This window comes from Amphiura filiformis, chromosome 5 (assembly GCF_039555335.1).
Source record: "Amphiura filiformis chromosome 5, Afil_fr2py, whole genome shotgun sequence".
Lineage (NCBI taxonomy): Eukaryota > Metazoa > Echinodermata > Ophiuroidea > Amphilepidida > Amphiuridae > Amphiura > Amphiura filiformis.
Genome location: NC_092632.1, coordinates 12,524,825 through 12,548,415, shown reverse-complemented (window position 1 = coordinate 12,548,415; position 23,591 = coordinate 12,524,825). Strand labels below are relative to the sequence as shown.

The following is a 23,591-nucleotide window of genomic DNA, read 5'->3' as shown; positions in this document are numbered from 1 at the left end:
TAGATTTCAATTGGAGTCGCTCATTCAGGTAACCTCACTTGAAATTCACACTCCCTGTGTGGCAGTTGAAAGTCATGTCTTCTATAGGGGGTGTATGGATTTCAACTGGAAAACACAATATATCACTTCATGCATGACCATGTATAGAGCTGTACATAGTAACATCTTGCTTCACAAATATTTATACATGTATGATATCGTTCTCAAAATGTTGCAAAATAATATATGGTGTAGTTGTGACATTTAATCAGCCAATTTGCAGAAAGGAGTTTGTTGATTCCTATAATAACTGATCAATTTCAGTAAAATCATGTTTTGGAAAAATTGTGTTGTCATAGACACTATGATATTGGTTAACAGAAAATAAATACATTTGTACTATTTGATAATAAATGGATTTAAGATTTAAAACAAATAGGCAGTTTTGAATATGGGCAACTTTATTACAAATCTTGCATCAAGAACAATAAGCAATACTTTTATTTATCATGCAGTAGCCAATCATGATGGCAATCCTGAACATTAGCAGCCTGACACATTTCACCTATATCATCTTATCAGCACTCCCACTGACACTGAATGATACTCCAGTTGATAGTGACAAGTGGTTTTGAGTGTAGCCAATATGAGCCAGACTGTTTATTAGATGTTGGAAGTTAATCAGGCAAAGCAACTGCTCCTCCCTAGTAAGAGGAATCTCATTGTGTCTTAGGCTTTGAGTACATCTGGTCACATTTATTTTCTTCAAAATTGGCCTATTCTTGGTTAATTCTGAAATGCCTTTGGACTGGGCAATGTTTTCATCTTTGTGTTCAGACTGGTGTGCAAAGGGCTACTCCATTTTAAATCCATACACACTCTTTGGAAGACATGACCTTAATCTTTCACACAGGGGTGTATATTCCAAATGGAGTCACCCATTAAGGTGATTCAATTTGAAATATATACTTCCTCTGTGAAAGATTAAGAACAAGTGTTCCTTAGGAGGTGTAGGGATCTCAAACACATCAAATAACATCCAGCCATGTGTGTATAGAATGGTGTATATTCAGATTTGAATGAATCCGTATACTATCACCAATTTATTTGTATATAGCACATTTATAGGTGTTGACATTGGGTTTCTTTCAGACAGGGTCTAATTCTGCATAAAACCGGGCAAGGTTATTTCTATAGATCTGCTGCGCATTCAAATTGCATTGTATTGCATTGTAATTTCATTTGTGTCTATGCTAATTATGTTTACACAACATGAACTCACGTGTTTTCAAGCAAATTCGCCGATAATAGGTGATCAAAAGCGATCGGAATGTTACAAAAGTACAGATCGCATTCAGCTTACTTCATATGAGATGATCTTTGGAAAAATACGGCATAATTTGTCTTGGTGTTTATGGAATGCCATGTAGTAAAATATTAATACATTGCGGCAATTCATGATTGACAACTAACAATCGGCGTGTCCTTCGTATCCTCCACTGTCAATTTCTTATCCACTCAATAATCCTCACAAAAGCTTTGTGTTGATTACGTAATGTGTGGAGGCAGATTGCATTAAGTACTACACCCCTGCCCAATTTTGTGCCTATTTTTGCATTTTTCTCAAAAATTATAGCGCATTGGCGACAAGTAAGATATATGTATATTATAGGGGCAATGACTACAACTACTGCACTGGAAATTTTATTTCAGCACAGACAACAGTTGTGGAGTTACAGTCAAAAATAAGGGAACCCCAATATTTGATCAATAAATCAATAACTACTTGCTTTGAGTTGCTGAATTGTCAGTACTTTAGTTGTAGTCCTTGCCCCTATAATATACATATCTTACTTATCACCAATGTGCTATAATTTTGAGAAAAATGCAAAAATAGGCACAAAATTGGCCAGGGGTGTAGTACCCCCTTAAGCGTGTGGCATATTACAGTTAAAGGTTTTATCAAAGTTTTCACCCAAAATGAATTAGTAAGTTGCAGAACTGAAAAAAAGCAATGTAATTAACTATTACCCGAAATCCTATTAAACAGACTGTGTAAATTTTGACTGCTACTTGCCCCATTGAATTGTATGATCATGACAAACATGGGCTACTTGAGGTCCTACTACCATCAGTTTCTTGCTAAAAATGCCAACAAATATTAAGTAATTGTATATTTTACGTATTATCTCTGTATACAGTATAATGTAACCAAAGGAATTCTTATATATGTTTCAAAACATAAAGCGTATTTCAGTTTCAGTTGATGTTCATTTAAAAAAATATGTTTTAGTCATCAATAGTTTGGCTTATTGGTTATTGGTGGATATTTCTGTTCTTCAGCAACACATAAAGGATACATACAATTGTACCATTTCCATACAGGAGGCAAGACATCAGGGCAGAAATTTTCCTAACAATATCGTAAGATATATCTTAAACAGGCTGTATCAAACTTCATGTACTACACCGCTGCTTTGAAATTGTGTAAACCATTTGCTATGACCATAACCACCAATTTAGTTATACTGACCATGGATATAATAGATGCTCTTAAAGCCATGTAAATCTGCAACACCTTGGTAGTCATCTTATCTTTTTAGAAGTATTTGCATCTACCAAGTGGCCCTTTTCACTGATTTACAGATTAGTTCCACACAACACAGCCATGTAGTACATGATACAGGGTGATACACAGCTATACACACCCTTTTAAGATGTAACTTGGGATATTGCTACAAGAAGGGGAAAATCTCAAAATAAGGACTACCAGTCTGAAGCTTTAGGATTAGAATTAGCAAAATAAGAATCAGATTTAAATAAAAATGACTTTTTTCCAATTTGTTTATTCTCCTCCCTGGGTAAATACCTATCCTAAAGACTAAGCTGTAGAGAGTGCATTCAATGTGTATCGCATATTGTAAGGATTGATTATGAATTCAGCATGTTATGTTGAGTACTGGCATTCACTTATCCCATGAGTTGCACATTGAAATTCTGTTTTCAAATCCAATTTGAATTTAAGAAAACAAATATTTAAAATCCAAATTTGTTATGTTATGTGTTCCATCACATTTCCTCTAAAAACGTGTTATTTTTTTGTTTCCATCCTCAATTGCTATCAAGTTAGTAATTTCAAATAAAGAATAATTATTCTGTAATTTCAAATGAAGAATTGTTGTATTTAATTTTGTGTTGTTGTTTACATTACTTTTCCAATTGACCCACTTAGAGCTACGGGTGGGAAAGTTGGTCTACTAAGGAGGTGATTAGTAAAAGGAACAAATTGAAAACATTTTCTTTACAAAATAAAGGTACAATTAAAGAACAGATCAAAGAAGGCACCTGTCTTTTAGATCAACCACCATCTTGAAGGGAAATATTCCTATATTTTGTTCACATAATAGCGCTATACAGGGTTGCAATATTGTTGAACTTATCAATTAAAATCGATACTCACCAACTCATCCACAGTCCTTGAAAAATATAGTTGGCACACTTACACTAACATTGACAACATGGCTTGGTCCAACATTGAATTAGGGGAATGGGACAGAGATATATATACCAAAAAACAGGCAAAGTGTGCCAACCTTTTCCCCCAGAATTGCAGTGAGAATCAAGTTATCTTACTGTATGTAGAATTGGCAAGATTCTAGGAGACGGATCAATTGTGATTTTTCGCAATTTAGGAGAATCCACACCAAATATTCTTTCTGGTGGAACAAATCCCAGATCATTTTCATGTAATTTCATCTAAAATATTATCCAATGTAAAGAGTGAAGTACACTGAAATGAGGGTGCTTATTCAGAGAGGTGTGGTTAAGTTGAAAAATAGTGGTGACCAAGTCACCTAAAGATACTCATTATGGAATCACACAACATTGTTCACACATTTCGCATTATTTTATTGTAAAAATATCCAAAATGTGCATATTCCTCTTATTACAGCCAACCATAAAGCCTATTAAGAGATTAGTCTAGAGAATATGGACTCCTTGTGCATAATAAGCTATGGTAAAGCTACCACTTTCAATTGTAATGCATGGGAACCAAAGCCCAGTCTGGATATCCAACATTGAATTTGACCTACAGTTCCCAAGAATTACTGTTGGCTTGATTGAATTGATTACTTCTTAGTGCCTCACATCAAAGTCAATACATCCTGCTTGGGTGAAGCATTTGGCTGCCTCCTTTCATTAAAAATTACAGATGTCTTGATTGCATCATAATGTGTAAATAAATTGGCAGAAAAAATAAGTATTTGCACATACATGTATATAGGGCCCTATGTTATTTGCACAAAACAACATCTTAGTTTAAAACATTAAAAGTATTTGCACTTTAAAAATCATTTTAAGTATTTCACAAGATATGGAAATAGTTTGAAATTGTGAGTTAGTCACAAAAACTAATACTTCCAGATACTCAAGATACTTCATTTAAAATTTTAGGGAAATAGTACTCATTTACAGATTGTCATTCATTTATATTATTCATTTATATTATTGGATATCTGTCTCTAACCCTGCTGCGCTGGTTTGGATGAAATGCCTTATGCATCTTTAGGAGGCTAAAGATGCTACCATGTTATTATTATATTATAGCTATCAACAGGTTTATTGAGCTCAGAGCAGATTCAATTCATCTGAAGCTCACAGCAACATATACTCACTGAATCCCAAGTAGGCTGTTGATAAAGTCAAATTTATGATGGGCAATATTTATTCAAATAAATGTCAATCTCTAGCTGTGATACTGTTCTCATATTATCACATCCTTTTACTCAGAGTAATTAAAACTCTTTTAATCAATACTGTGTGCTAAAACTATACAAACTTGTTACAAACCTACTTATAAATTAAATAAAAATAATAAAACATACAAACAAATTAGCAGCTGCCATTTTTACCATAAATAGTGGAAGACATTGGGAGAATGCAAGGTTACTAAATGATTGTATAGTCATAATATACCAGTCCTGCACAGAGGAACAACATTATAACTGTTCCCCTGATTGGGACTAACATGGCACTACAGATATATACATGGGAAACTAAATGTAACATTTAGGGCCAGTATAAGTGTTCAACATTTCCCCTCTCCACTGCCATTTTTAGTTGTCCAATGCAATTTTCAACTCAAAGCTTAGTATAATACTGTAATGGCTTTGTTCTTCTACCCAACATTTAGATGTTGTGGCTAATTATTTGCCACAGTGGCAAAACACTGCAGCAAAATTGCCACTACATCGCAACTGTAAATGCAAGCAAAATGTCAAACTATACACATGTTCCAAAATATGTATACATGTAACTAGATACTTAAATATCACACACATTGCAATGTTTATGCTGTACATTTTGTTCTAGGATATAAAATATATGTCATGAATGATGCTTTTATGGTTTAAGGGACTGGTCTGGCACATACTTGAGACAGAATATGACCTCCTTGTTCAATAATATATTGCACTCAATCTGATTTGGCACAATTGTTATAGGTCCTTGCTTGACATCATTATGGGTCCTCGCTTCACAAGGAACAATGACCACAAGGTAATTGCTAATCAGCAAATGTCAACTCCAGCTAAGCATGCTAGGAAGCATGCTAGGATACAGAAGGAAACAAGCATAAGACTAATAAATAACAGATCATCCTCGCATACCTTGTAGGTTCACCGTCTGTTTATTTATTAGTCAATGCTTGCTCCCTTTTGTATCCCAGCATGTTAAGCATTGTCTATACTGCTGACCAACAGGTCATGACACCTCATCTATGTATTACCCAAGTAAATTGGTTTCAATGAGCTTCCCATCAAACATGGACAACTGTCAAGTCCTCATCAGGAAGCTCTCTGACTTAAGGCAAAACATGTTTTACACCACTTCCAAGAAAATACAATGTTTTGGTCTACACATATTTCTCTTATATCAAAACATTTCTTATTCAAATATGCTGGAGACATCTTATTGTATCCATTTGTATAAGTTCCAGTTGTGAGATTATTCAATTATTTGACAGTATAATGCCCTCATAATTTGGTCTTGGTATAAAATAAAAACTTTACAAATATAAGTGTTGTACATGTTCAGGATAAATAGTAATTCTTATTTGAAGCATAAATAATTAGGGATGGCTTCAAACCCAACCACCGGTGAACCACTGGTGCCCTGGCAGAACCGTCAATTGGGCTTGATTTCTTTTGTTCTGAATAATATAATGTGGTTAAACTGGGTGCCGTTGGTTACCTGGGGGTTGGGTTTTGAGCCATCTCTTAGCTGCTGGAGATGGGTAGGATACCAAGGTGTGTGGGTGCATTATTACAATACGTATAAGGTTCATAATATTAGTAAGAAACCAAACAATTTCATAGTTTATATATTTATGCACTATGTGTTGTTCATAAATTACATGCAGTGCATGGTATTGGTTTGCATGCTTCTGAGTATTTGGTATGTGATGCATTTACATGTCTAGAACCTTTTGAAAGCAGTTATGAAATGTATGGCAGAGATATGCTGTAAAGTAAAAACAAAAGGCCTCTGCTGTGTTGGACACTAGAAACATTTGCAAGAACCTGTTTCTAGCCTCAGCAGACAAGTCACTTCTGCGATGTGATATTTACTGCAGAACTGCAAGATGACGCACTGATAAAGACCTCAGCATTGCTGGATTTAAATGTTTTGAATTTTGATATGTTCAAGAACTATGTCTAATAAGCATAGGCCTGTTGGTCTTATTTTTTTACAGCACATCTCCAACTCTCTAAATATCCTTCATTTACATCTTCTGATTCAAAACACCACCCTGTCAAATTTGATGTATAGGCTCACATAGCCTAATTATTCATTAATACAATCTAACTTATAGGCTCACATAGCCTAATCATTCATTAATACAGTCTGTTTTTCAACTAGTTTCCTAAAGATGCCATCTTTGTAGTTGATGAGTTGTGAGTATGGACCCAGTTCCGCTACGACTCCATTGTGTATTACTGCAATGGCATGTGCTCTCTTGATTGTGGATAGTCTATGTGCAATGGTGATCACAGTTCGTCCTACCATCATCCTATCCAGGGCCTCTTGGACTAAGTGTTCACTTTCAGCATCTAAGGCACTGGAATATAAATGTTATAGAGAAATTTAATATGAAGGTTCATTTCTGGCAATTATGACAGTCATTTGAGATTACATTTACAAAAATAAAAAACAATCGCAATAAAATTCAACATAAATAAACAGGCAAATGAATGACTTAATGGCAGAAAGATGTGTCTTCATAGCTGCTGTATGAAAGATTGCATCTAGATAGCACAGCGCTCAGCAGCACAAAGACACAGGTCCAGTAGTCGTACTTACCTAGTTGCTTCATCAAGAAGTAAAATCTTTGGATTTTTAAGTACTGCTCTTGCCAAGGCTATACGCTGCCTTTGACCTCCTGCAAAGAAAAAAAATGATTTTAAACAATATAATGAATTTCAGAAATTATGTTACTTATACTTGCACTATACAGGAACAATCATTCTCACAATTTAAAACAATGGTTGAATTTGCATGTGATGCTCCTATCTGTAGAAATTAATTCTTAGACAGAACAAGCACATTTGAATATAACCTGTGCATGATGCCATAATGTATGCTGACAGTATGCACAACTAAGCTGAGTAAATGACCAAGCACATAATGCCAATTTATATCCAGGTAGTTTGTCTGAGCTTCAGCTTCTGTGAAGTACACATGCAACCTTACTCAATGCAAGTAGCTGTATAACTGTGTCTAAGAATTAAATATATGAAAAGTAGATTGCGTGGATACAGACTGCAAGTAATTGAGATGCAACCATGGATTAGTGTTGAGAATCACTGTTCCTGCACTTTCAAGTCCAAAAACAATCATTGTGAAATATAAATTCACCCTAATTCAATCTCATAATGCACTACCCTTAAGGGCAGAGTAATGGGAGAGAACATGGACCTTTTCGAGCATCATTATTTTTGAATTGTATGTCCAAAGTATATAAAACTATACATTTTTGGAAAGGAAATGAGTCAAGGAATCCCATGGTGAAGACAGATTTGTTCAAAAATATCGAGTTTTTGAGAAAATCACAAAAATACACTTTTTTCCCCCAATTTTTTTGTGACAACTTAAAAAAAAATCTGTTCGGAGTAAAAATCTTTTATTTAGTTTTTCATGGAGAAGAGACATGAACTTAGGGAAGGTTTTTTATTTTTTGAAATTGCCTTATAATTTTTTCAAATATTGCAAAAACATGTGAAAAAAGCAATTTTGTCACTCTATTAAGCAAAAAATTGCACATAATGGTGTATATTTTGTTCAAAACAAATATTTTGAAAAAATGAGAAAACCTTCCTCAGACTTTGATGTGCTCTAAGCGATAGTGCAAAAAGTTTACCTTTTGCTTGCATATTTTTCGAAAGTTATCTTGTCACAAAAATCGTGCAATATTGTCAAAAATGAACTCTGAGAAATCGACGAAAAAAAAAAAAAATGTCAAAATAATACACAAAACGTCCGTATATTTTAAAACGGTAAGACTTTCACGCTTGTAAAAGCTGTATCTGGTGCATGGTCTAAATATGCATCTTTTTGCACCAATGAATCTATAATGTCTGGTTTTAGTGCGCCAAAATCCAAAATTATTAAAAAATCTAAGTGGCTTTTTCACTACAAATTTTTGTTTTGTTTACATCACATTTGCTGGCGTTAACAACATACCGAATGCACCTTGACTGCGTTGGATATACGCAGCAGAGTTGCGCAGCGTCACGCGACGCGAATCGCTGCCAGTAATCACAATATTTCGTGATTCAAGCGCATTTCTGACTCATTATTTCCGCCAATTTACTAAGCTGTCTTGAGCCATGTGACTTTTTAGAGTTGAAAAGAGTGAAATCACTCAAGCAAAAATACGAATAAATATTGGCAAGTTGTATTTTATCAGTTTCGAGTGAAAGAATACATCTTAGTGTTGATAAATATCAAAAAATCTCAAATTCGGTCGTGGACGAATGTGTCTTCCATTACTCTGGCCTTAACAACATTTTTGACATATTCTGAGAAAAGTTAGTTCATGATTTTATAATAGCATGTATAGATCTTAGATTTGTATACTTGCAGTCTTGCAATGCTTTGAAGCAAAATAAGTGATTCATTTCCTCCACATCTCAAGAACCACAAAGACGGTTTGTTTATTTGTGAGTGCATTATATAAAATTCACAGAACCTGCAAATTAAGAACCACATGCTACACAATTTAGTGTACAACATATTTCTTTTTTGAATGTCTACCAGCTTTCAATACTGTATTCACTAGATTAAATTCAGTGATCCTCCCAAATTCGACTTCACAAAAAGTATTTCTTTAAATAAGCAAACAATATATGCACATATTAACTAACATTAAAAAGCTCTGTCAGCATTAGGGTTAACACAAAATCCACACGGCATCCTTATAATTGATCACATTTAGCATGTGTACTCTGGATGACATACCTGACAGCATAAGTCCTCTTTCCCCCACCACTGTATCAAATGTATCAGTAAAACCCTGTACAAAGTCATATGCATTGGCAGTTTTGGCAGCTTCTATGATTTCAGCAATAGTTGCTTTATCTGGGTTTTCAGCACCATATGCTATATTCTCAGCAATGGAACATGAGAACAGAATAGGATCCTGTGCATAAAACAGAATAGATTGAAACAAATGAGAACAATTAGTCACATCAGAATTTCAACATATGTAGTTTATTCTAAAAACACAAGGTCTGGATTTTACATTTTGTTCAGTTTATAATTGGCAAAAAAATGAGACTCATATCATTGTGTATGCCAAAACTGAATAATTTTGGCCAATTATAAACCAAACAAACTATAACAAGATCCTGAACACACAGTCCATGTCAATTCTGAGCAGCTTTCACACTTCTATTAAAAACTTCATGCTTGAAAGTCAAGCTTTATGGTAGGGCCGGTGTCGGCATCGTTTTTTGATGTCGACATATTTCGTATCTTAACCTAAAATATCTAGAAACACCATCGGCAATTTCAGCAAATTTCCAAGATAGCCGTCTTCATAGCGAGCATGTAGCGATGAAGTGTACAATTTAAACCAGAAAATAAGGCATAATACTGCCAAAAGTATGCCCCCTGAAGGCAAATAACATGAAAAATTGGCGAAATAGTAGGTAAAAAAAAAGATTTGGCATTGCATTTTGTTGAAAATACATTGGAAATGGCCAATATTTTGAGTGAAAATGAGCTTGCCTGACAAAGTTTTACTGGGCCATTGCCTTAGCACTATGTCGCCATGAACGAAGTTCTGTCGATATGTTGACATAATTCACTTTGTCGACAGGATTCCGACAGAGGACCTGTCGACACCGGCCTTACTTTATGGTCAGTTGCCTGATGAAGTCTGGTGGTTCCAGACACAACGTAGCAAAAGTTGCAAAAAAAGTAAGTTCCAGTATTAGATTAATTCCAAAACTCTATTTTTATTGGTTGTCCTATAAGTAATGTCAACAATCTCTGAGCATGTCTCTTGTGTCTTTCACATGTGATGCAATCAAACAGAGTGTGTTATATCAACCTTTTCAGCAAATGAAAAATACAAAATTATCAGCAAACACAAGAATGCAAGACACAAAAAACACAGAACAAAATCTGGGCAAGTTGTCCACATTAATGCAGGGTGATACATTGATTTCAAGACAATTAAACTGACGACATGTTTAATAATTCTTTCTTATGTACATTTATATTAAGCTTGATATGATTTTCAGTATGGTGTAGTCTGCACATTAGCCAAGAATGTTAGATTCAAAAATTAAAATTAAGTTTGTTTACCAAATAACTCATTTTGGTTGATGTCACTCACCTGGCTGACAGTGCCTATTTGATGCCGTAGCCATTTAGGATCTAATGATGTGATGTCAGTACCATCCAAAGAAATGGAACCTATTACAAAAAATACATGTCATACAATGCAAAAGTTATCATTTTATGTTGAAAATCTTACACCAAGGGTACTATCCTATCTAAGTTAGGGTTTATGTATACAGTACACTGGTACCAAGCACAATGGAGCTTGACTTCAGTGCCCAAGCGGATGAAGGGTGGTACAGATATTTGTCCCATTTCTGATCACTCTACCAATACAAACTTATGTTGCATATTACAGCATTCATACAAGTTGTGGAAGTGATGATTCATGCACCAAGCATCACTTAGTAATGATCCCAATATGTTGAGGTGCAGCGCATTGTACAATGAGGGTTGTTACGGATTTACAGAAACCTGATGAACCAAGATTTTCAAAAAACTGCATCATAGTATTAATACTACCCAAGCCATTTAGTTGTTCACTTGCATTAGCATGAACCTGCATCTTTGATCAATGAAATGGTTCACCCTTACTGGCAAATTCTAGAACTAAAAGATTGGGTATGTAACTTATATAGCTACTGATTGAATATATCTTTTCAATAATCCTTACCATTCTGTGGATCATAATATCGTAATGCTAGTGCACCAAGAGTGGATTTCCCTGACCCGCTTGAACCTACAACTGCTGTGACTTTGCCAGCTGGTACCACCAGATTGAGATCCTTGATAATAGGAATGTCTGGTCGCATAGGATAAGCAAAATTGACATTGCTGAATTCTAGTTGGCCCTGTAATGTTGAGAGAGCTGGGATTAAACCACCTGTAATGGTAGAAAACAGAAACATATTAGAAAGTATAATTTTGTTACAACTTCATATGTCTGTACACATGTTGCTTTGTTTGTTATGTGCCTCTAGAATGAGCATTGGCAAATTTTATTGCTTTTTTTATGCCCAAGCTACTATGGCAACTTGAAAGATAGAGGTAGGGTTGAGTGATGAACTGCTTAATCATGAAGCTCTCATGATCAAGTGCTCAAGGTGCAAGTCTCACTGTCACAAACCTGAGGTCCTGGATTTCATTCTGGGCAGGAATGCTTTTGCTATTTCATCCTTTAAATATAAATGTAATGAGAGTGAAACTATTGACACCTTAATAAAATGTGTTAATTCCTATCATTAAAGCTTCCATTTTTCTTGTTACCACATATTTGTTGTTCTTGTGGTGTTGTTGCTTCAAGTGACTAGTACATCTGTAAAGACATGTTTGGCTGATTGAATCATATACATTGGTACCTCACTGCTTGGTTGAGCAAAATTTGGAAACCAGTGTGACCCAGTGGTGACTCTAGTGCAAGAAGTCCCCTGTTCAAATCTTGGTGGAGGCAAATATATAAAAAAATGTAACAACATTTCTGCTCTCTCCATAATTACTGCATTGGAATTGTGGGCCAGATGCAGTAGATGAAAATGACCTCACAGCCACTTCTGGCCAGGGTAATACCTGGCTGTCTGTACACCCTACCCTGAGCATCTTGGGAGAACAGGTGTCGGACACTGAATGATTCATCTAAGTTGATTGAGAAATACAAAAAGTCCTCTGTCTCTTTGTGCTATTATGTCAGCATGTGTGTTGTTAATTATTGAAAATATCTGTAAACAATTTGGATTCTCAATTGATCACCCTACCTTCAATTGGAATAGCAGGCTGTCTATCCATTAGCTCCCATAGTCTAGTGCTAGCACCAAGACCCTTGTTTAACTCGGTATAAAAACGACTTAGTCCACTGATTGAAATGCCTACGTATGCAGCATACATCATGAAAGCAGATAGATCACCCACAGTGATCTGTGCTTCATTCATCATCATACCACCATTGTATAGGACTGATAAGATGATTAGGTTACCAGAAAGACCCATCTGAAAAAAAACACAGCAATATAGTGTGAATACAACTAAGATAGATCACCCACAGTGATCTGTGCTTCATTCATCATCATACCACCATTGTATAGGACTGATAAGATGATTAGGTTACCAGAAAGACCCATCTGAAAAAAAACACAGCAATATAGTGTGAATACAACTAAGATAGATCACCCACAGTGATCTGTGCTTCATTCATCATCATACCACCATTGTATAGGACTGATAAGATGATTAGGTTACCAGAAAGACCCATCTGAAATGAACACAATAATACAGTGTGAATACATCAGTGGTACTCATAAAATATCTTAACATTACCATTTATAATGCTTAAAATTTTTTCAAAATCAAAGATCAGAATATTTTTAAGATTGAAATTATCAGCCAATTTCAATATGTTTGCAACTCATGAATTGAATGGAAGTCTCCAAGTTCAACACAAAATTCTGATTGGCTTCAGGCCTTTGTTGTAATGCAATTCTTGACTTCAGACCAACCGTAACCTTAACACCAAATGACCCAACACTTTCATGGTATTGGTCATTACAGAATGTATTAAAAATTTTCAAAATCATTATTTCTTTGACTACATGTAAAATCTGATGAATAGAAATGAAATGGTGTTTTATATCATTAACCCTAACACTGCTAGGGGGTTTGACCTATTTGTTTTCCATACCGGCGTCGCTAAAAGGGGAAGCACCCAATATGTGCAAATTTGTGGTATTTACTGGTGTGGACAACGCAATCAAAACACAAGTATAAATGCCTTTCAAATGCTCATAATTAGTGTGTAATGCCAAAAATTATGGGTATTATTCTTCATTTACTAACAAGTTTCTGAAACAAGACTTCATGACTGCATTATTATGCCTTTTAATTAATGTAGCACACAAGTATTCATCCAGTGACTTACCGAACCAAAGAAGAGGCCCCAAAGTTTAGCTTCTTGTTTGCTCAGCTCTAGGACATGTTCAACCTTCTTAGAATATGCCTCCATCTCTCTAGATTCATGTGAAAATGCCCTCACTGTTCTAATACTGCTGATTCTTTCTTCTGCAATCTAACATATAAACAAATTACACTATCAGTTGCTTTTGTATAACATGAAGGTTTTATTATCTAACATTCATTTCAATTAAAGAGGACCTCAACAATAATTATTATTTATGTCTCACCTCAATTTTGAAGATAAACAATAAAGTAATACTCCATTTAACATTTATGAACATGTGAACTCTGTCATTTTTGAAGTGAGTGTGAACAAATGAATGAAAATCTCCCCTAGTTAATTATAGTCTGTCTTATCTCAAGTTGAAGATTACGTCATGTTGAATTTCAGTGGCAAATTTGAGTGCTAACCTAATCCTGCTGGGCGTATACACATATTCGTTTTGACCATATGCAGGGGCACAACTGCATAAACACACTGATTTGAATCTGCCACAGTGAAATCCAACATACTGTTTCACTCAACTTGAGAGGAGCCCCACTATAGTTACTGGGAGTGGTGCTACTAAAGCCAACTCTATAAGATAAATTGTTCACCTTCATTGTCTTAAAACTTCAATTTCTGTGACGATATGACAAAAGTAAATATCTTGTCATATGAAATCACCCATTTATACTTTTTTATAAATTTTAGTCTTACTTAAATCCATGATACTGTGGAATTACCTATCAAGAATTGTTCAAATGTCATTTACACAACCCACCTAATACTCACCTCAGTAGCATTAGCGAGTGAGTCTTGTACTTGTTTGGATATATTCCTCACATATCTCCCATACACAATGGCTAGGACCGCTACAGGAGGCACTATGCTCATCACGACAGTAGCTAATTTTACTGATGAATAAAACTGTAGATAACAAATAGAACACATATGAATGTTATTTTCAAGATTATGTCCCTCATGCCTCATCCTTCATCCATACATACATTTCAGGAATTCTGTTTGATCTCACAACCTGGCTATAAAAATTGAAGCTTTAACCACAGAAGTTCATTTCTTGATACTCACATAGCTTCGAGTGGGAAGTTAATTTGCTACATGTATCTTGATGTTATTCTGTTAGCAGTAAAGCTTGTTTTACCACATATTTTTACATTTTAATTTGAAGAATATTTTCCACACAGACACTCTGCCAACCAGTCCGGGCAACCAGTATGGTCTTTGCAAGGGTGGGAGTTTTGAACCACCAAATTGAATTGGTTTGCCTACTCAACCCCCGAAAAGAAAATGTCAATCACCCTAAAACCAACCCCATAGAAAATTTCAATTCCCTTAATCCCCCTCCCCCAAAAAAGGATTTTTGCAAAGACCACATTGCAGCCCACCTCCTCACAGCTACACTCACAGTAAAGTAAAATCAAACACCTTATGAAACTTAACACTCAAGTCTGATTATGATGATGCGATGACAGCAAAAAAAGTGAGGAAGTTGGCAATTAGTTATTCCTAATTCAAATTCCTGAACATTCACTAGCAAAATACATTTTGCAGCATGTAGCTGTATCCCTTACCATCATTCCAATTCCACCCAATGCCTGTATTGATGATCGCAAACCATCTGACACATTACCGGTTACTGATTGGCCAATAAGTGATGAGTCTGTAGACAGACGATTAACCAGCTCACCGGTGCGAGTCTTGTCAAAGAACCCTACTTCTTGCCTGACGATAGACTGAAAAACAGACTCCCGAAGCCTCTTAATGATCCTTTGCCCTATAACAAAAGAGATATTATAAGAACTCTTCTGATATTTATTACTCACTGACAATGCCATTTTTCCTAAAAAATACCCACATATTCACTAAAAGTAGGGATGACCAATGAACCATCAACTTGATTAGAACACTCCCATAGACATGCAGGGAGCTCAACTGTGCACTGCTTGCACAGACATTTCTAAATTGATCTCATTCTTTTTTTTTTTCAACATTTTTCTGTAAAAATTAGGGAATTTAATGCCAATCATATTTTGTAACTATCTTGCAAATTACAGCAACATAACCTATTTCATTTTCCTGTAAGTGCGAATCAAAATTGATCCATCACCACAGTGTGCTTAATTGCCAGTGGCTGAGTTCAGCACTGCTCAAGAATGGCACAAAATATTCATGTCAATAATTTCAGGTGAAAAACGTGGCCTACTGAGCTGAAATTTGGCAGAGTTGCCAGTAATACCTCTCTCATACCCTCTGTACAAAGGTTAAAATATTGAACAAGTAGATCTCGAGTTAAAAATTAAATCACCAGCTTCCCTTTGGAATTTCCATATTCCTTTCGAATCATGCTAAGAAGACACATTTCTGAACATAAATGTGAAGTTTCGTGCTCATTTGATGTATTTTTCACCTGATTTCAACCCTAAACATTTTCTTATATTTATACCATCTGCACTGACTTGCTGCTAAACACGCACAGGAGCTGTACTTTTAAAATACGCGCCTAATCAATAATGAGTCTTTCACTCCATTGTTAAAGTATTGGGCTCCCTGTAGCATATGGAGTGACCAGGCCCTGGAGTGTGATGGTTTTGTAGCACATGACAGTATTCATTCAAGCCTATCAAGGTCAGTTATTAGCCACTTGCTGAATGGCTGGACATTATCAGCTATCAAAGAGATACCTTATGCTGCTGCCAATCACAATAGAGGTTAAACATTTTGTTAAAACCCCAGAAGTGATATCAGGACAAAGCTGTGCATGTTGGTACTTGATTGTTTGGATTCCTATGTTGAAAATCCCTTGTAGTACATTAGTATTTTTCTTATGTGTAGTGTATATTGTTGTGGAAAAAAAGTTCACCTGGACTTTTGATTTTGTGCCACTTTGGCCATTATGGATGATTTTTGGCAAATGTTTTCTAAAAGCATGATTTCAGTACCTCGGTTTGAAGAAATACTTAATGCTATTGACTAGTAAAGTGCCATTTCATAAGAAACCCTTTGATACTTTCACAATATGCTTGTTTCATGTTTGCATATATATTAAAATAAAGAAATATAAAAGGTAAATATATGCTTATACCAATTTTGCTCACATTGCTATATTTAGACTTTGTCAATTTATTTCGTTCCAATGACCGGTCAGAATGGGAAACTTTGAAAATTCATAATTCGAAAAGTTTTTGACCGATTTTGACCATTTAACCACCAAAATACTTCTGTTGATGAGTTCATTCCAGAAAACAATCTTTTGTAGCAATAGGGGCAACATGAAATTATGATGGTCATCCCTACTAAAAGAAAACAAACAGAATGAAGTAGCCTGCATCAAACCCCCCTTACCTGAGGTATTCATGAGGTAGACACGTCCAAAGTTTGCCAAAGCTCCACATATAAACACAACAGTTAGCACCCCACACAGGTGCCTGAGCCTGCCCATCATGGTACCACCTTCTCCTTGTGATGAGGTATAGATGATGTCAATGACCTTCCCCAAGGCAAAAGGAACTGAGATGGTCACTGCACTTGAGATGAACAGTAGACATATACCAACTGCAGAGTGGGAGAAAAGTGAACTGAAGATGAAATTGATTTTTTATAGGATAATTAATGTGTATCACTTGTTGGGAGTGAAATTGTACAAAATAATGCACAAGTTAGTAGTGAGATATTGATGCATCAAATGCATGAACCCCGCAGGTAAAAATTCCATGATTTTTGATATTTTTGCAACAAAATTGTCATTAAAATGTTGGAAATAATTTCTCCAATTAGACTGAATAAATTTCCTTTGTGACAGTAAAATATGAGGCCTATTTATATACTTAGGTTTGAGATTGATGTTATTTGCATGAAGCACATTTTATAATACTAAGAATACATAAATGTAATCAAGCAAATTGAGTCAGATGCTGATCCTTTCCAATGTTTAGTTTTCTAACTAGTTAAAAAAATAATTTGACAGACTAAACACTTCAATAACATTTGAAGAATTTGGTTCTGATATATGAAAGTTCATTGGGTGCTTCAGCAATAGAAACCCAAAGAAAATGTATACTTTATGATTAAAGTAAATTAAGACCAAATGAAATACTTCCTTAAGCCATATCTTTGGAATCAATATTCTTGACATCATTGTGCTTGATAACATCATATATATGTATATGACACAGTCTAAGCTAGGATGGTAAACTACTTTACCCCAAGTACTTACAAAATAGTGGCTTCTTCTCTGGTCTAGCTAGCGATAACAGTCGACTGATTTCAGATATTTTAGGCACAGCTATTTTCTTACTTGAGTTTGACACAGCAACTTTGCCAGCCTTGGTGCTGTATATTCTCAAACAACTCATCCTTTGAAACAAGAATGATCTTCTAAAATATTCATGTCTAGATTGGTATGCATGTCTTTGTTTTGTCACATGTGACACCTGTCTCATACATGACACTCTTAGATTATTGGTACTGTAATGGTATTGTCTACAATGAGGTCTTATCCACTGCTTGATAGATCCCTTAGTGAGTGATTGTCTTGCTGATGTTGCAATTGAAGCATTTAGAGGAGCATCATATCTCAGACTTTGAAGAATTTTACAACAAGTCCTCGAGGTGAGCAGGTGTATTGCCATTGTTCTGGAAAACAAAAAATTTGATATAATGATAAGAAATAAATGAATAATGCTGGTTTCATACTACCCTGCCGCTTGGGTTTACAGAAGTTGAATGACTATAGTTACTGACGATATAGTTCATTCAACATTTGAGTAGTCTTAGTGGAACTCATACACATCAAAGTCTATATTTTTGTATAAATGATGGGCGGAAGAATTGGTAAGAAACTATGAAAGGATTATGATAAGCGTAGCATTGTGTCTGTCATGATTGAGGACTTTAACTCTGGGGAATACTAGCTGAGAGGATTCTAACTTTGGAATGCAATATACATGTACATGTAGGCCTACATTACTTTTTAAGGTGGCTGTGTACTCTCAGACATGCATGTAGTAAAAGTGCAATAACTTTGTAATTATTCACATAAAACATATAAAAGTATACATTTTATGAAGGCAAGACATCAATAAATCTTAATATAAATACAGATTTGGGGTAAAAACAACAATTTTGAAGAAAATCACAAAAAGTGAGTTTTTGGCAATATTTGTTAGGTACATCATAACAAAAAACACTCTTTCCAAAATATTTTATTTTGTTTTAGCTCAATCTTGAGGCTCCATTCCAAAACGGTTTTTTATTTTTTGATATTGGCCTTATTTTTTGAGATATTGACCATATAAGGCATCAAAATGAACTTTTTAAAATTCAAAACGCCTATTTGCACAAAATGATGCCCAAAATCGGAAATAGACCAAAATATAAAAAAAATGAGAAAAGCGTTTCTTGAGTCGATCATGCTTTTTACGATGATCATATTTGCTTACCTATAGATGCTGTATTTATTGAGTTATCGTGTACCTAAATCGTCATTTTACCGAGAAAATGAACATTGAAATAATGGCCGTTGAAGTTTAAAGTGGTCACATTTTGCACTTTCATCGAATCTCACAGGAGAATGCGACAGTTTTCGTTTTTGTAACTTATCTTACGTGAACATCGGGTAAATCCACAGCCCTTGAGAAGTTTGAGCGAAATCCATTCATAACTTGATATTTAAATCGGGGAAAGAACTTGAAAAACCCACATTTTATCAGCTAAAACGGAGCCATTTGACCACTAGGTTTTTGTGAAATCAGTGCTTCCGTGGTGTTTCCATAAGATGCGCCACAAGCATGCAGATAAGCGTCGGCGATTTGTGCGTTAACAAATTGCGCTTATCACGCAACGCGATGAGTTGTTCTTGCTGCGTGTACCTTGCTGGTACAACAAAGATTTTCTTTCCTTTTCAATTTCAAACACGAGTGGAATAGTGAAATAAAATCCTTAAAATATTGCAGTTGGAGTTTACAAATCTGGATTTTCATTCCTTGTATTTATAAAAAACATAACAAGGTACAAACATATCAAAAAAACTTAATTTTGAGAAAGAAACAATGGCTAGAGTACACAGCCGCGTTAATAGGGACTTTCACAGATCTGTCTAGGGCCAAAACAATTTGGTCAATTTTCTAAAGTCAGTTAAAAATGTTTGGGGAATAGTGTAGTTTGGGAGTGACGTATATGAATGTCCCTTTAAGGGCTCATATTGAAATTCCCTTACACAGGAAGGTGTGCGCCATCCTGCAGCTTTCCTGTGCTAGCCTTCTTTTGTTAAAATCCTGGGCAGGGTGTATCACTGATTAGAGACTGACCGATCAGGTCCTTATCTGAATCGGCCGATTGGCCAATTAATTATCTCTTTGATCTGCCGATTCGATCGCCGATTACCAGTTCCCCAATTGTAAACAACGGCTGCCATCACCATGAGTAAATTTCACCCGTATGTTGAAAGGGTACTTGTACGCAAAGTATTACCACAATTATGTATGCTCTGAGCACAAAAAAACACACTCCCATATGCATTTAAAATACTGAATTTGACCATGATTATTATAAGCTCAATTTACCTTTTCCCCCTGATGTCCCAGTCCATCGAATCATTCGATCGCCCCATTTTAATATTGTGTTTACGTTCAAGTCAGTGTGAGTTTTGCACACGGCCCGCACGTGTGTAACCCGGAAGTGTCGAGTTTTGCACGCGGCCCGTAGCTCTCTCCAATCTGACACGCACGTGTGTAACCCGGAAGTGTTGAGTTTTGCACACGGCCCGTACGCACGTGTGTAACCCGGAAGTAAGAACTGCAATTGTAATGTGCATGCGGGGAATTACCTGATTATCTCAGCTGCGTGCCTGAATCACGGTATGATTTTATATATGTTTATCGCCTACAAGCTAGGCTACAAAGCTTGTTCTTTTGCTAAATTTCGCTTGATTTAACTAGTCTAATTCAAAGAAATATACCAATAAATGAATACTTGTTAAGCTTCAACAATTACTTTCATGATATTGGGTGATCGGTGCATTACATCGGCGGATGAAGGAAAAATCGGCCGATGCAGATCACTACCGATAAGCTAATAATCGGCCCGATATGGAAGTTACCGATCTGATCGGTCAGTCTCTATCACTGATGCATATAATCCATCCGTTTTATGACCGAGCTCTCCTGAGGCACGCGCTTAGCGAGGGGAATCCTGCCTTCTTTCTGTGTGAAAACGTGGTAGGGTATTTCAATATGAGCCCTAAACATCCTGTTGCTTGTTTAAAAAAATCAAGATAAAAAAAAAATCAAATCAAGTGCTGGGATTATATACATGTATTCTCAAAAAATGACAGTTGACCCATTTCAGATTTTTGTTTTGTTTTCTGATGTCTGATTTTGTTGGTTTGGGTATCTTAACAGGATCACTTGATATGTCATCAACATTTGATATATCATTAACAGTATCAAGGAAAACACTATCAATCACTGTTATTGTCAAGATCTTGGTGTGTGCTCAGGGATCTAAAAGACTTGGAGTATGGTAGTATGAAACCAGCATAAAGCCCTTTTCATACAGATCATTGGCAATTAGTGTATAATACTAAATTTTTGCTCCCTGATCGTCCAATAAAGCCTTTTTGGAAGCTCAAAGACATGTACAGTCTCTCTAAAAGAAAACCAGTATATGTATTGTATGATGCAACTGCAATTTTTTTTGTCTGTGCCCCTGAAATTTTATTTTGCCCCCCTCCCCTACTAAGAAAGCTGGCTACTCCCCTGCGCGATTGTTTATCACCCTGTGTTTACGCTTGACGCAAAGCACAGACCACGGAAATAATAAAAAATTAACTTAAGTTTATTCCTTAAACTTTAGTTTATACTTTTAACTATAGTAGCTCACTAGCCATGCTATAGGTAACCTAGGCAAACCTTAGTTAACACATTTACTAGTCAGCGAATTCGGCCATGACCGGGCCCCAACACAATGCATATTTACATAGAAATTTGAATTTTTTTCGAGAATAGGTGGGTGAAGGAAACCTACATAAATATGTTTTCTATACTTCACTTGACCCATATATATGATTTATTTACCCTGTGTAAAGATAGTCACTTGTGCTGAGCATGAAATTGGTCACTTATCGCTCACTGTTCAAAATGTGACATCTACACCAATTACAGTCCCCGAAACTGTCTACTTTTTAGCCGACCTCAATTCGAAACATTTAGTGATAGTTAAAAATGCGATCCCCAACCCTTTGGTTACCTTTGACGAATTTTTGAAATCTCCATGAGTCTCCGTGTCTGAAATTCCCGGTACAAACATCGAAAATGTCGCAATTCTCAGTTCTCGGTGATGATACTATATCCGCATCGCTGTTTTCATACATGAATATGCATATCTCTGACCCCTGTAAGGTCAAAAAGCGTGGCGTTGATTTCAACCAATCCGATCCACCGTTTAATAAGCTGCTTGATACTGACGTCATATCTGAGGTGACCAGGAGGCAGGAGCTACCATTTTGGTAAACTGAACTCGACTCGTATGCGTTCTTTTGGTTCACATAAATCGAACAAAATTTTCAATAACGGGTAATAGTATGATTTCAATTTTTTATTAATGAAGTTACTTGTAGTTTTGAGGAATGACAAAGTTGTTTTTGGAAACTTAGATGTTTGTTTCAACTGATGATGTAGGATCGCAAGGTGAGTGAATTCGTGAAGAGATTTGCTTGTTTGAGTGATAGTAGGATACGGGATGTAGGCTAGTCCTCTGTGTTTGACCGGCTCCGACGTCTCAATTCACAACGTCTCAATTCGTACCTGCTTACCAGACAGCAATACTGCGTATTGCTGTATGGAACCAGATATATGATTTATTATGGTGATAATCAAGTCGCACATGGAATTTTAGAGGGATTTTGATAGCAGTTCCATTAAAAAAAGCTGCCATCGCCATGAGACTAAGATCTAGAAACACCCCGAAATGCCGTTTTGGGGAATTTTGCTAGCTGAATCTTTTTGATGAAAGTCAATCTTTGACAAGATGTAACTTTGCTACGGAAAGTGCTATGAATAAAAGGTTTTCAGTTTTGGCTTAGTTTACTCAAGGGCTTTAATTTGATATATAAAACGATGCAATTTGATGGCAAATTTGAATTCACCTAGCATACCTACATGCTAGCTGTAAAGTGTAACTATCCGAGTAAACGTGACCTACAATTTAGTCCGAATAATCAGACCCAGAACAAAATATTAATTTCTGACATGATCGTGTTTTGGGTCTGAACTGTTTCCATTTGAAATCTTGATGGCAAATTGGACAAAAGAAGCACATGGTCCTACTTCACAGTTTTTTAATCCCCTATGTTGCGTGAATCACTCTATTGTATATACCATATCCTTTTGATACTTGAGTATTTGGACAAGCGGAACAGTTTTGACAGGCCTTTTGTCTACCTCTCTGTTTGTAAACAAACCAGGAGATCGAAATTGTCCTCCTCGCCGAATAGGAAAGGCAGCGTAGTAGTTCGGCTCTAGACCTACATGACTTTAGTAAATTGACTATAAACAAAGTGTAACTGTAAGCTTACCTGTAATACCAAGACCAAACTCTCAGTTATAAATTAATACACTGACTGTCACTGGTATTAATTGCACTTACCAACTTGGCCAAAGGCCTTAAAGAGGGCTTTATTGGAACCAAACTGCTGTACTCTTGATAAAATTGGCTGCAATTGTCGATTGAATGCATCTGCAACACAACGCCACAAATGCCTGAGTTACACAACTGTTAGACTGCCGAATTCCTAGATTTTTATCAGCTTCCGGTTTGTTAT

The 23,591-nt window shown here is 35.8% G+C and overlaps 1 protein-coding gene across 1 annotated transcript; it reads right to left on the bottom strand.

Annotated features, from left to right (window-relative positions):
* Positions 1-3,864: 3,864 nt before the first annotated feature.
* On the bottom strand, positions 3,865-23,561 carry LOC140152660 (ATP-binding cassette sub-family B member 10, mitochondrial-like). The gene is made up of 12 exons (XM_072175109.1): positions 23,417-23,561; positions 17,988-18,406; positions 17,117-17,326; positions 15,346-15,548; positions 14,546-14,680; positions 13,736-13,882; positions 12,579-12,810; positions 11,501-11,710; positions 10,883-10,962; positions 9,499-9,679; positions 7,342-7,420; positions 3,865-7,099 (listed from the first exon to the last, which is right to left on the bottom strand). The coding sequence occupies exons 2-12, from the start codon at positions 18,400-18,402 to the stop codon at positions 6,865-6,867; spliced, it is 2,127 nt and encodes a 708-aa protein (XP_072031210.1). The 5' UTR covers positions 18,403-18,406; positions 23,417-23,561; the 3' UTR covers positions 3,865-6,864.
* Between the last annotated feature and the right edge of the window lie 30 nt (positions 23,562-23,591).

Bases quoted from the DNA above. Each gene is read 5' to 3' on its own strand.
- LOC140152660 (XM_072175109.1), bottom strand. From the start codon at position 18,402: ATGGCAATACACCTGCTCACCTCGAGGACTTGTTGTAAAATTCTTCAA. The intron at 13,883-14,545 runs GTGAGTATTAGG...TTTATATGTTAG, and splicing joins CACTCGCTAATGCTACTGAG to ATTGCAGAAGAAAGAATCAG. The intron at 11,711-12,578 runs GTAGGGTGATCA...CTACCATTACAG, and splicing joins GCCTGCTATTCCAATTGAAG to GTGGTTTAATCCCAGCTCTC.